The sequence below is a fragment of the Vigna unguiculata genome, chromosome 11, assembly GCF_037176805.1.
Source record: "Vigna unguiculata cultivar grain cowpea cultivar isolate G323 ecotype 2 chromosome 11, ASM3717680v1, whole genome shotgun sequence".
NCBI classification, from domain to species: domain Eukaryota; kingdom Viridiplantae; phylum Streptophyta; class Magnoliopsida; order Fabales; family Fabaceae; genus Vigna; species Vigna unguiculata.
The window spans coordinates 27,188,031-27,202,873 of record NC_140802.1 but is presented as its reverse complement, the minus strand read 5'-3'; the positions used below and the strand labels follow the sequence as shown (position 1 = coordinate 27,202,873).

The 14,843-nt window shown below is 29.5% G+C and overlaps 2 protein-coding genes across 2 annotated transcripts; both read left to right on the top strand.

Moving 5' to 3' along the window:
• Window positions 1-4,891: 4,891 nt before the first annotated feature.
• LOC146881674 (uncharacterized) lies at window positions 4,892-6,993 on the top strand (the record flags this gene model as incomplete). The annotated part of the gene is made up of 8 exons (XM_085669299.1): window positions 4,892-5,333; window positions 5,426-5,619; window positions 5,705-5,937; window positions 6,019-6,186; window positions 6,261-6,368; window positions 6,465-6,540; window positions 6,613-6,708; window positions 6,786-6,993. Coding segments are annotated over 8 exons (1,410 nt in total), but the record flags the coding sequence as incomplete, so codon positions are not given.
• A 443-nt stretch (window positions 6,994-7,436) lies between these two features.
• On the top strand, window positions 7,437-11,993 carry LOC146881673 (uncharacterized). Its single transcript, XM_085669298.1, has 6 exons — window positions 7,437-7,448; window positions 8,367-8,450; window positions 9,291-9,498; window positions 9,586-10,862; window positions 11,106-11,865; window positions 11,986-11,993. The coding sequence occupies exons 1-6, from the start codon at window positions 7,437-7,439 to the stop codon at window positions 11,991-11,993; spliced, it is 2,349 nt and encodes a 782-aa protein (XP_085525424.1).
• The last annotated feature ends 2,850 nt before the right edge of the window (window positions 11,994-14,843 follow it).

Here is a 14,843-nt window from a genome sequence, read left to right as displayed (position 1 = left end):
CAAATTGTAGAGTGTTGTCTGCTTAAGTGTGACCATCATAGTCAAGAGTTTGAGAAAATTAACTATGATCAAATGTAAATTATTGATAGAGGCATTTAGTCTTAAATATAATAATATTGATCATAAAATTCATGAAATTCTTCCTTAATTAGAGTTTTCAGAAGTAAATTAAACAATTATAGTTTTGAATCATATATAAATTAAAGGGTTAAATATGTTTTTGTTCTTCAAGTTTCAGTGATTTTTGGAATTAGTCCCTCTTCGAAATTTTGTACCAATTTAGTCCTTCATCTTTAGAAATGCGTGAATTTAGTCTTTCTTATCAAATTATGTTAAGTTTATTTGACATTTTAAACGCATTTTATTATAATATTTGAGTTAATATTGAAGCGAAAATGTGTCAAACGGTGTAAATTATTATGAAATACGCTTGAAACGTCAGATAAACTTAACAAAATTTGGTTAAAAGAATTAAATTCATGCATTTTTAAAGATGAAGAACTAAATTGGTCAAAAGTTTTGAAGAGAGACTAATTTAAAATTTCATTCAAACTTGAGGAATCAAAAACATATTTAACCATAAATTAAATAATTGTGTGACTAAACTGCCATGTATTTTCAGAAGTAAACATCGAAGTGCAACATACCTTAAAAACTTTCAAATTATGTTTGGATACAAATTCTTCCTGTTTCATATTCCAACTAGAAACAAATTCAAATCAGAAACATTTTGCAACAACTAACTAGATGGTTAGCAAGACAAAATATTTGTGTAATTTTTATTTAACTGAAACATAATTAAATTTAGCTAATTAAAATTTAAGAGATTCAAGTTTAGAATACAAAAATCTAGAAGTAGTTTCAACTTCTCCACATTCTTAACAGCATCTTCCTAAATTAAAAATGAACAACCAAATTCCTTCTAGATTCTTTGACAAATAACTGTCTTTCAGGTGTTGATAACCGTCTCCATGTGTTATAGTTTGTGATATTTTTATTCAAACGTTAGATTTAAGTAAGGAATTACCAAAACCTAAAGTTTTAGGAAAGAATGAAAGGCAGAGTACGTAACATTCAAAGCATTCTGAAGGGATAAAGAAAAGAATACAACCATTCATCCTTAAGTGGATATATATAAATAAATTTTCGTTTTTCTTTTGTATGTATCTATTATTTATCATTCGTCTGAAGTTCAAACACAAAGAAAATGTCACAAACATCAGCCAGGTAATTATATTCTTTAATACGTTAAAACTTTTCAATTTTAAAATTATCATGTGCCATAATTCATTTTGTATTATACTTCCGCTAACACCAAATAATTATGAGATAATATTTTTTTATTTCTTTATTTCATGCATGCTCTTTACAAAGCTCATTCATCATCCGTAAACACGTTACAAAGTAAAACACCAAATAATTATGGGGTAACCTTTTTTATTTCTTTATTCCCCTCTTCTCTTTAAAATTCAAAAAATTATTTATTAACATTATTTTTATAAATTTAATAATATTCTTATTTTCATAATTATTATAATAAATCTATATCATTAATATGTAAAGTAATCTATAACTATTCTCTCTTTTTTATCCACAATTACTTATTTCTAGTTTAACCTTTACAATATAAATATTTTTTATTTTATTTATTTATTCAACTTTAAATATAAATTTACTTTGTAATATCATTCATCTACTGGTAAAATATATATATATATATATATATATATATATATATATATATATATATAAAGAATTTATAGTAAAATATCGTGGGTTCAACTCTCATTACTAACTAACAACTAATTCTTGTCCAAAAAAAAAAATTAAGACATACAGTGTTACTTTTTAATTGGATAATTTTACATTTGTAATAAATAAAAAATAATTTATTTATTTAATAGAATAAAATTTCATTATTTCAAAATCAATAACTAAATTTTCTACTAAAAATGTCCCACGTAATTTGTAATATTATTTTAGTCAAAGTATAAATATTTTTTTTACATATTTAGCACACTAGTGCAAAATAAGCTTTTTATACCTACATTATTACACCTGTTCAAATCCATCAGGTATAAAACAAGAGACGGATGACAATTTTGTAAATAATGTGAGATCTTTTATGCCAATTATACTTTCAACTGGTATAAAAATTAACGCGATGACATTTTTAGCAATATTGAAAAATACTTTTTATATCGGTTATAGCTAAAATTGGTATAAATTATATATATATATATATATATATATATATATATATTATTTTTTTAATTTTTAAAAAAGATATTATACTTGTTGACCTTATGACCGGCATAGTATGTTTTTCATTTTCCATTTCTTTCGTTCATTTCCTTTCCTTAACATTTGTTTCAAACATAGTTCGTTGCTTCCCTTTCCTTATTCTTCGTTTCCAGCATACCTTAACACAGTTCTTCGTTTCCAACATTTGTCGCTTCCACTTTCCAACAATCACCGTCACCGGTCGCCTACGAAGTAGCTTGCGAAGTCGCTTGCGAAGTGGACTGCGAAGTTGCCATCACCGTGCGGAGTCGCCTACGAAGTTGCCGTCACCATGTGAAGTCACCTCGTCACCCTCGCGTGTTGTTTATGTGCTCTTCGTTTGCTAGCATCATGTTGCTAACCGGTAATTACTATTAACTGATGGAACCCTAATTGTTCATCATGTTGCTAGCTTGAAGTAATATCACTAGCTTTAGTTAATTACTGCTAACTGATGGAACCCTAACTGTTCATGTTGCTAGCCTGAATTAATATCAACTATATACTTAGTAAAGAAGAAACATAATGATGTTGATGATTGTCCACACAAGTTGTTGTTTCTATAGAATCTATGCTAAGATAATAGAATTCCCTTAATCAGTTTATTCAATATTTAATTTCTTCAATCACGCCATAGTTTTATCATGGTTCCTGAAGCAATATTGTTTTCTTCAATGCTTGATGGTTAGATGACAGTATATAAGAATGTATGTATTATTTTTTTAAAAGTCCAAATTCTCCTGAGTTTTTCTATTTTTTATTAATTGCTAACTTTTGTGGTTTTAGAAATTCAAGTCTTAAGGAGTGAAATCAATCAAGGAAGAAGCATTGAATAACTTGAAAGCCTTGGGGTCAGCTTCTGTAGGGGCTAAGCGTCCAATTTCACCTGTTCAGACATTGGTTGGGGGATATCTGCAGGAGTTGTGATGCCACTATCCTAGTGGTAGGTGTAAACTGGTAAAATTTTCATATAACTACTCTGTATATCTCTTGTCCCTGAATCTCTTTTCTTTTTTTTCTTCCTTTTGTGCAACAAGGTAGCTGAATATTTGAAATTAGATAAAAACTGGCTCATATTCACTAACATCAGCAACATAAAAAGTAGGAAGCATATACAAAATCTTGTCCCCTATGAGTCATTCTGCTTACATTATTAGTACTGTCACATTTATCCATTTGAATCTTCAGCAGTGATAGACCTTTCTGCAAATAAACATATCCTCTTATCACCTTCAATAATTCATGACCTTTCTGCAACTTTATAACTATAGTACATTCCTCTTCATAACATTTTATTCGCAGTCACCCTCACCCAGGTCTATTTGAAACCTGATAGAGCTATGTCTCTCTGTGATGAAATATACCAAGAATATAAAACTTAAAAATAACATGGGTAGCAAAACTTAAGAAATTAAAAATAAAGGACTAAACACCTAAAAGCAGAGAATAGTGGATGAGCCCTGAGGCATTCCCAAAAGCAAAATGCAGTCTCCCGCAACAGCCCTGAGGCTGAATAATACTAAGATACTCTGAATACAGTCTCTTCTTGCTCAACTTCACATCAATGGAGGAATACCAAGACTAGTTCAATTCTATTGGTTTAAACAATGAATAATAATAGAACATTTTATTAAAATTTATATATATGCATGCAAGTTGTTGTGAATGTGAATGTAGATGCAGTTTATATGAGAGAGGGAGAGAGGGGTGTGACTGTTTCAGTTTCATTGCATTGTTTGGGGAGAGTGATAGAAACAGTTTCGAAGTGGTAGCTACAGGGTACTTGTTGGAAGAGAGGCAAAAGGAAAAAAAAAGCTGAAAACGAACTAGTTAGTATATATGTATATGTGTATCCACTACTTTTCTGTATCGGATACAATGAGTATAGCTCACTCTCACGGGAATTGAGACTATAGAGACCAAGTCTTTTTAGAAGCAAAAGATTCATCATCCTACCTTTTTCTCGGTACATGATGAAAACTACAATTCAAAACAAAGTTGGGATAGATTGCAGCACAAACACAGATTCAGAGAAACACTGCTCGTTTTCCTGTTAGTTGAGTTCATCAAACAAACACCACCCCCAATAATACCCACTGTGCTTTCCAAAGAACCTGTATAGAGCCATGACAAGTTGTTGTGATTAACACTTGAGATTGAGACTTGAGGTAGCTTCCTATATGTATATATACTTTGAACTCAAGCGTAATATCTTGTTTCTCTGCCTCTGATTTTGTGACATTTTGCCAATAATCACTGTCACTGACATTTTACTTCTATGCCTTTATTTTAGTGAAACTAAAGCAAATTAAGTCTGGTACAGGAAATTTTTTACGGTTGATGAAATTAATTAAATTAACTCAATGGGGTAAATAAGTAATTGAAAGAAGAAGAAAGTAAAAGGGTGGTCTAGCAGTAGTTATACATTACTATGCACCACCCACTTATTTTAGGTCTTAATAAACAACACATGTTCATAATCATCACCTACATAGGAAAACACGCTACTATAATTTCTTACTGCAAATAAAATAAAAAGTTTCTAGAAATTTACTATTAGTAATGGTACAAACTAATTAAAAAAATTAGAAAATATAAAAAATTCATTCCACAGGGGCGTGAGGACATATTGGCAGTTGCCATTGGTCGTCCAGAGCATCCTGGACGTGTTCGTGGTGTTGGAAAATTTGTAGGCATCCGTCAATTCTTTGGTCCTCCATCAGCTAATCATAATAAAGTAAATATCAATGAGGAAGTTATCATGTCCATCAAAGAAGAAATGAGAGAACAAATGAGGGAGGAAATTAGGGAGGAGATTAAGAAGGAGATGAAGAAAGAGTACTTTGATATGAAGGCACAATTGTTATCAGACATGAGAGCAGAGTTAGCCTCTCCCTCAGCCCAGCCTTGTAATCCTCATCAACAACCTTCTATTATTTGTGTAAGCACAAAGGGGATTTGTGATGTTCCTCTTGAAGAGGCTTCTCTCATTGGTGATGCAGATTACGAGTTGTTCATTGATGATCTCCTGCAGTCCTTGGTGGCTTTAGGTAATTTGTCTAATTATATTGTTTTGCATGTATTTGTTTTAGCCTAACTATATTGTCTTATTTATTTTACAAATATTATTTGGTTACCTTAGGTAAAATGTATGCATTGGGGTCAACCATACACCATGCAACCATTGCAGATGATATGATGAGAGTAGTGGTTGTAGATGTTCGAGATGCTACTGCTTCAGTTCCAGTGCCCACTCAAGAGGTTAAGACAGTGGGGCAGGCCCCTGGAAATTTTATCCTTTGGCCAGTTAGATTAGCAAAAGTAATTGCAAAGGAGGTAATTGTCCTTACTTGTTTTAATTATGCATTTATTTACATCGGTGTATACTAATGTTATTTAATACTTTAAATATGTATAGCAGATTAGAGTACAAGAAAAGGAAGATGTGAATGAATCATTACCACAACAGACAATTCTAGAACGACTTGGTGCAATGGCAGCGACTATCGCCTTGCAACCTATACAATTAGAAATGTCTCCCCAAGCCACAAATAGGACCTTCAACACCCCTTTTTTTATATGTCAAAAGGATATTTTTGAAGTTCTCTCTGGCACTGATATGTTATGTATATCAGTAATACAACTTTGGTTGTTGTAAGTAAACTTTTATTACTTTTATGAAGTTTGAATATATTCAATATGTTATTCTTATATTATTTATTTTCAATGTTTAAGGTATTTACATCGTAGATGCACTGAGAAGAAGAATGATCACATATATGGATTTATTGATCCTATTGCCATTCAAGGTGTTGGGAATAAAAGTGAAGAGGTTCAAAAGTACCTATTAGAGGGATTTGATGTTGGGAAAAAAGAAGTGTACTTAGCGCCTTATTTGCAGCAGGAAGAATGTCTTTTATACATTAAATTATATTTATGTAGAACTTAATTGTATATAATGGTATTTGAATCTGTAGGGGTCATTGGCAGTTGTTGGTAATTCTTCCTCAGAAGTTTGTTGTGGTTCTTTTGTGTTCATTACACAAGAAGCCTAACACTCTGAAAATTAAAAGTACTTTACAAGCGTAAGTTTTTTTTATTAACTTATTTTTTGTGTTATATGACTTAATTTTACTAAGTTCCATATTAGGCAAAATTTCAATATACATTAAATTTTACAGAGCGGTTGAGGCTCATTCTAGGTTGCAGGGACAACAAATCACTTCTAGAAAGAAGTTGCAGTTCATTGCGCCAACTGTAAGTAGTTAATCTTCAAACTGTTGAAATACAATTATCAAATTTATGATATTATATGAATTTAACTTGTAGTGCTCACGTCAACCGGGAAGCTATGAGTGTGGATATTATACCATGAGGCACATGCATAGAATCATATCCGCAAACATTGTTGACTCATGGGATATGGTAATATGTACAATTTATAAATCACATCTTAAGTATTTATCACTAAAAGATTGTTGACTCAACTATTCATTGTGTAGATTTTCAATGACACATCTCCAATGGATCAAGGAGTCTTAAAGGAAGTTCGTGAGCAGTGGGCTTCGTTTCTTTTAAGTGTTTATATAAGATGATGTTAGGTGTTTTATGACTTATATAGTAATTTGTTTTGGAGTAGTATTATATTTTATATAAACATTAGATTCTATTTCATGTAAATATTAGATTGAATGAGATTTGTTTTCTGGATGTTTTGGGTTATTACATATAGTATATAAGATGATGTTAGGTGTTTTATGACTTATATTCGTTTTGGAGTAGTATTATATTTCATATAAACATTAGATTCTATATCAAGTAAATATTAGATTGAATGAGATTTATTTTCTGGATGTTTTGGGTAATTATATATAGGTTTGGTATGTGGTAAGAAGCATAAACGAATTTTTCATAAAAAAATAATAAATCACTTTTTATACCGGTTGAGGTCATACTTGGTGTAAAATGTGTAATGTTTTATACCGGTTGGAACTATAATCGGTATAATAAGTCATTTTTTCTTACATGACTTTCCATTTCCAAGAGGACTTTCTATACCGGTTTTAGAAATAGTATAAAATATAATTTTTTATACCTGTCATGGAACCGATGTAGAAAAGATCAAACTTTCTATACCACCTGCATCTATACCTATGCTAGAACCGGTATAAAAAGTCTTTTTTAACCGGTATAAAAAGCCTATTTTACACTAGTGGCATCTAAATTATTTTATATTCATATAAAGATTTTAACACTTTCTATAAAAGTACTTTAGGTTTACAATTTGGTTATTTTTGTCAACGGAAAAAAATTATTAAAAATGTGCATATAAGATTATTTGCAATAAAAGAGTGTCTGTAGAAAGTGTCAAAAGATTATTTCATATTACATATATAGCATAAAAGAAACTAAACGAAGACACAATCTTTCTCAGTACTTTTGTTAGACCTGTAAAATTAAGCAAAATTGAATAAAATTAAATTATGAAAAAGAGTGTATTCAAATGTTTGATTTGAAGAGACGAACGAGGAACAACTGTCGGGATTGAAGAGTTGAGAGCTTGGTATGTTAGATATTTTGGACTTCAAAAAATTGGCTTCAAGCAGGAGACGAGATTTAATATGATGGTGAGAATTTATCACTTCCTAAACATTATATATGACACATACATTTAAAAATAAAATAATATGTTAACAACTCCAACTTCATTTAATTTACCCATTTTATTATTATATTAGTTATCAAAGTTTTTATTTATTTATTTAAGAATAACAACTGCAGTACTTACTTAAACACTATAATATTATATTGTTTCACACAAACACAAAAGTAAATAAATTTTTAATATTGAAATTGAAGAAGTACGCATAATAAAATAAATGTTGGTGAATTTCAATTCAAGTATACATGTTGATGAATCATTTAGATAGTTATTAAAATAATTAGAAAACAAAGTAAAAATACATTTCAATTTTTTAATAAAAATATTGTGTTCCTTGGTGGATATTCTGAAAACGCTAGTTTTCTTTTATATATTTTTGTTTACAATCCAAAATCCTCATAAAGATTTTATTTATGAACAGAAAATAAAAAAAGATATTGATAACGTCAGAAAAGCCGCAATTGCAATTGAATATTGTGAAATGAAGAAAGTGCATATTGAAGCTATGAAGCCCAGACACGGACACGGATACGACACGGACACGGACACATAGAAACGTCTAAATTAAAAGAATGACGGACACGGACATAGCTATATATATATATATATATATATATATATAACAATTAAATTCATAGTCTAAAAAATTAAAAATTAATATTTATATAAAAAACAATCTACCAATTATACTTTATGATCTAATAGAAATCAAGATAAACAATTATGAAAGAAACAAAGTCTAGCAAAAGAAAAACAAAAAAAAAAAATATATGTAAATCATGTTTGTTCATCTTGATTGAAAAATACTTCTAGTTCATCAAGAGATAGACTAGCAATTTGAAAAATTTTATTGTCTTCCAATGAGAAGTCATCTCCTCTAATATTCCACATAATCTAAAGAGTTTCTTTAAATAAAATATTATATTAATCATATATTATATACTAATTAAAACAAATTTATTATATAAAATAACTAAATTATTAAATTAATCAGAATATGATTATATTTTCTTTTCATTTTTTTTCTTTCACCTAACTTTTCCTTTCCTATCTTCTATCTTCTCTTCCCCGTAAATTTATTTTGCCTGCAACTTAAACGGTTGCAATTCTGCAACGGCATCCACGGTGGCAACTCTGCAACAGCGGTCACGTTCCACCAGTTCCACCTTTTTGCAGCACCACAAACGTGTCTTTTCCGCATCCAGAGAGAAGGCCGTGTCCGGCAAAGAAAAAAGCTTCCGACACCGCGTCGTGTGTGCTTCCGGCAAGTGTCCGTGTCCGGTGCGCCTCCGACGCGGGGAAGCGTGGCTCCGACGCCGTGTCGGAGCTTCCTAGTCTTGAAGACTTACCTAATCTAAGAAGCTTTTCCTCGGGAGACATTCTTAAATGGTCATCCTTAGAGAATGTGGTGTTCAACCATTGTCCCAACATCAAGAAGTTTGGGTTGGGAATGCTAAAAGAATCACAATTCAAATCGATACTAATAACACCAAATGATGAAGTGCAAATTGACCTTCACACCAAGCTTGCATATCTTTTTGAGTTATTGGTTAGTTCTCTCTCAAACATTATTTATCAGAATAAGACATACAACATATTTTTAGTCTTTGATGATGAATTCTCAAAAAAATTAATGCAAGATGACAAATTCTCACTCATTACTGAGTACAGTGTATGTAACAACGAAGCGTTGGATAAGATATTCTATAATCTTCAAGGTTCACATTTCACCAACCTTCAAATTCTTCGGGTAAATAACTGTAATGGAAGAATGTTGGAGAAGTTTCTATGTATGTTACTAAAAAGGTCTCATAAACTCAAAGTTATCAACATTGAAGAGTGCTCACTAACTCTTCCTCGTTTTAATTTTTGGGATGCAGATGACAAAATTTTCATACAGTTAACGGAACTAAAATTAATAAAAACCAACATAGGTATGTGGTTCTTTGATGATCCAGAATATATTGACCTTGGAAACCTACAAATTTTACACATCATAGGTGTTCCCTCTCTCACATATATATTTGATCTGTATCCACATAAGCTTCACCAACTTAAGGAATTAATTATAGAAAAATGTGAAGTCTTATTGACCGTTTTTTTGAATCATTTTAGTAAAGGTGGTCCAACAACTAACTTTCCATCACTGGGCAAATTGGAGTTGAAGTCTCTCCCAAACTTGAGACAAATTTACAATGGTCATTTAGAATTTCCAAGTCTTAAATCTTTCATGTTAGCAAAATGTCCAATGTTGAAAAAATTCACTACCGGATTTGCAGATTCAAATGAAACCCTTACGACTGATGGGAAATCTTTCTTTGAATTGAACAAGATTGTGTTTGACAGTTATGGCAACTTGGTTTGTGTCATTTCCTCTGAGACACTACAAGAGTTGAAGAACTTGAAGAAACTTGTTGTGAGTCACTATAAGGAATTGAAAATAATATTTAATATTCATCAACAAATATCTTGTTCCACACACCTTTTACAACAACTGTGTGAACTAACTTTGATTGATCTTCCAAAGTTAACTTGCATTGTTAACAAAGATATTTCCAAGTTCTATCAAAACCTAGAACTCCTACAGGTGAAGCAATGTAAGTCTCTTAATATGCTTCAAGTTCTTCTAAAATTAACAAATCTGGAAATTTATGATTGTGATGTGTTGGATACAATTATTATCTCCGAAGAAGAAGAAGAAGAAGTGGAGGACATGAGAGGGAAACTCACCTTTCATGAATTGAAGGATGTTTCTCTTGAAAATCTACCAAGTCTCTCTGTTGTCTTTCCTTTTATATCTGAATTTCCTTCCTTAGAAACATTAAAAGTAGCAAATTGTTCTACTATGATTTCTTTTATTGAAGATTCCAAAGCTCTTGAAGAATCATCTACAACAAATTGCTTCTTCCCAAGTTCAGTAAGTTTCCATTACAAACTATTTATCGAGTGTATTTTGCATGGAAATCACATGTTTTCTTTCTTGTCATTTGATATAGGTAACTAGTATTTATTCTAACTACTTATTGTATTGATGATGGAATTAAAGTATGGAATTCAATAACATAAGTGCATAACATGGTATTATGAGAAACTATCATTCTACTTAGTTTTGAATTCATGCATAGGCCTACAAGCTTAAATTACCACTTGTTTCTTGCAGTTGTTGGTGGAAAAATTGAAGATACTTTATGTGATCAATATGAATGTAGAGAAGCTTTGGCACTGGAATTATCCGTCCAAATCATTTTGTGAACTTGAAAATCTAATTTTGACCAACAACAACAAATTGTTGAGTGCTATCTCCTCAAGCATGATCACGAGATTCAAGAATTTGAGAAAACTAACTTTGGACAAATGTGAAATATTGACAGAGGTGTTTGATTTTGAAGATGACAATCTTGATCGTAAAATTCATGAAATACTTCCTCAACTGGAGGTGTTAGCATTGATTAACCTAATCAAATTGAAGTATGTTTGGAACAAGGAACCTCAAGTTTCATTTTTCTCAAATTTGGTGTCAATTTACATTTTCCACTGTGACAACCTCCAAAGATTATTCTCACCTTCTTCAGTAAAAAATCTTGGGAAACTCAAAATACTCAGACTGTGCAAATGTGATAAAATGGAAGAGGTCATATCTAGTGATAGATTTGAAGATGAAAATGTGTCCATCATTTTTCTCAAAATAGAATGTCTTGTATTGAAGGATCTTCCAATGTTGTCTTGTTTCTACAGCCAAAGTTCAACTTTATCTTTGCCTAAGTTGAAAATAGTGAGGATGAGTAATATTCCAAAAATGAAATCATTTTCAAGTAGCATACTTGTCACATCACTTTTAACATCAATTTGTATAACATTTGTTAAGAAAATCTGGTTTGGAAGCTTGAACAACACCATATCGTATATGCATGACAATCCAGGTACTAAATATTTCTATTGTACACATATATTTAAATATTATAATGTAATAATTATACAACATGTTTAAATACATAGTGACTTTAAGTTCTTATTTAAATTTTTCCTTTTTGAATTTGCAGGAAACTGACGCCGTAGGAAAAAAACTTTTATCAAGAAATTGATATTGACTGAGTCTCTTCCTTCATAAAATAGTAGAACAGTGATGTATTTTTTAAATATAATTTGTTAAACAACTTATTACTTCATGTTACACTTATGATGTATTTTTTTCAATTTTAATAACTTCAATGACATCAAAAATGAATTACTGTAAATATATTTTATACTTTTTTTTTATTTCTATTGCTAAATCAATTGAAAATCAATCAAATCAAATATAAATCACGTTCTCTATATTTGTTTTAAAGTTGCTATAAACATGCAAATGAATGAATTTTTAAAAAAGAAATTATAATAGTTATTTTCAAAACAGGCAAGTCATAAGTTTATTGTTGTTTTGTTCAGAAAATATTTACACCAAAGTGATGGGCTTGTAGTTGTTTTTTGTTTCGGTTTCTTGTTCAAACATTGACTTATCCACTAAATTTTCAGGTTTTTTTATAAATCTATTATAAAATAAGAAAGAAAACACGTAATTAAGAACTAGGATCTAAAACCCTACAAGACCTTAGACTAGTGAACGTGAAACCCTATCACATAATCAACTTGGAAACCCTACCCAATCTTACAATCAGAAAGCAAAAAAAAAAATACAAGGTCACATGAAAAACTTTTGAAAACTGTAGAATACTAACTTCGAAGTTGATCTAACAAATGTGGTATCCTTGAATATATATAAAAAAAGAAAGAAAAAAAAAAAGTCACTAGAACAAATCTACATAGGTCTAGGAAGTGTGTTTAATCTCAATTCAAAATTTCTCTCATTTTTTTTTTATAAAGAATTAAATTATTTTCATGTAATTAATTTCGTTCTGAAATGATAGAGATATAAAAATTTTGTATGTAATGGTTTTACTCAATTAAAACTAACACAACTTATATTAATAAAACTTTGCTTTAATCCATTTAAATATCTTCATTAATTAAGGAGAAACTACGTATACATCTTATTGAGACGATTATTTAGTTATTTTTTAATTACATGAAATCTAAATGCAGAAACCCACTTTTCGTTTATTGCAGAAAAATATGTGCAATAAACAATTTCAACTTCTCTGCATTCTTTGTGACATCTTAATTAAAATTAAACAACCAACCTTCTCAACTCTTTGACAAATTATAATTTCCTTCCTTTGAACCAAATAACTGTGTATATAAACTTGCAAACTTTTTGAAATTGATAAAATGTTAGACTATATTGATTTCATTGTTTTTATATGGTTATATATATATATATATATATATATATATATATATATATATATATATATACCAATTACTCGCGAGTATTTATATATAATATTAATTTATTTCTTATTCGTTTTAGGTTTTAACTGCAAATTCTACAGATACGAATTTTTTTTACATCTGTACTCACGTTACGTCTTCTTATGGTTCTAGTTTGTAATATTCTTATTTTGGAATTAAATTTAAGTAAGGAATTTTTAAAATCTATATTTTTGGGAAAGAATTAAGAGAAACTGTGAGAATCTTACCTTTTTAAATGAGAGGAACACTAACATTCAAAGCATTTTGAAAGAATAAAGAAAAGAAAACAATCATTCGTCCTTAACAGGAGAAATAAATAAATTTTCATTTTTCTTTTGCATTTATCTCTTTATCTTCGGAGATTCGAAATCAAAGAAAATGAGGTCCTCTTATTCGTAGGCACCGACACTCAGGTAATTATAACAATTAAAATTGTGTAATTATTTTTATTTCAATAGTTAACTGATTAAAATATTTCAAAATAGCTAAATATCTTTTTCTGTTAAGAAATATATATATATATATATATATATATATATATATATATATATATATATATATATATATATATATATATAATTTTAATATTTGAAAACATGAAAAACATGTGTATTTTTACCGGCAAATTAATGAAGGGATTATCTTTTTAATTACCTTTTTTTCGCTTTAATTATACCATTCCATCATTTTATCGTTTAGATTTTACAACTTTTTTTAAGCACAATTAACTATCCACAATTTTAGTATACTGTTTCACAAGAACACAAACGTAAATAAAGTTTGAATATTGACATCGAAGAAGTTCACATATAATAGAAAAATATGGTGAATTTCAAATGTTGATGAATGATTTAGATAATTCAGAAGATATATTACAAATCAAAGTTAGAAATACACTCAATTTTCTAATAAAAATATTGTGTTCCTTTGTGGATGTTCTGAAAACCCTTGTTTGCTTTTATACACTTTTGTTTACAACACAAAAACCTTATAAAGAATTTATTCATGGACAGCATAAATGTCTTGATCTTTATAACGTGGCAACAGCTGCAATTCCAATTAAATTTTGTGAAACAAAGAAAGTACATATTGAAGACTTATCCAATTTAAGAAGTTTTTCTTCAGGAGACATTGTCCCAAAATCAAGAACTTTGGTTTGGGAATGATAAAAAAAATCGACACTTATAATGGAAAATGAAGTGAAACTAATTCACCCTCATACATCTTTTTGAATTACTGGTTAGTTTTCACTCAACTATTATGTTTCACAATAGATAAACAAATTTACCATCATTGAAGAAAAAACAACTTAGCGTTTTGATAAGTGTTAATACGTTTTAGAAACAAAAAAACTTATACATAATTTGTTTGGAATTTGAATTATGCTTTCTCTAATCTCAAGGAAAAAACAATGTCAACCTCTCTCTCAAAGATAGGAAAAACAAATATAGAAGAATCTTAAAAGAGTAAATAACATTCTCTCTTAAAAGAAGAAACAAATATTCTCTCATTCTTCTCTCAAACAATAAAAAAAGAAGAATGAAAATGA

Coding starts and splice junctions, on each gene's coding strand:
- LOC146881673 (XM_085669298.1), top strand. Junction 8,451..9,290: donor AGAAAGTGCATATTGAAGCT/ATGAAGCCCAGA, acceptor AGTCTTGAAGAC/TTACCTAATCTAAGAAGCTT. Junction 9,499..9,585: donor TCTTTTTGAGTTATTGGTTA/GTTCTCTCTCAA, acceptor AATTAATGCAAG/ATGACAAATTCTCACTCATT.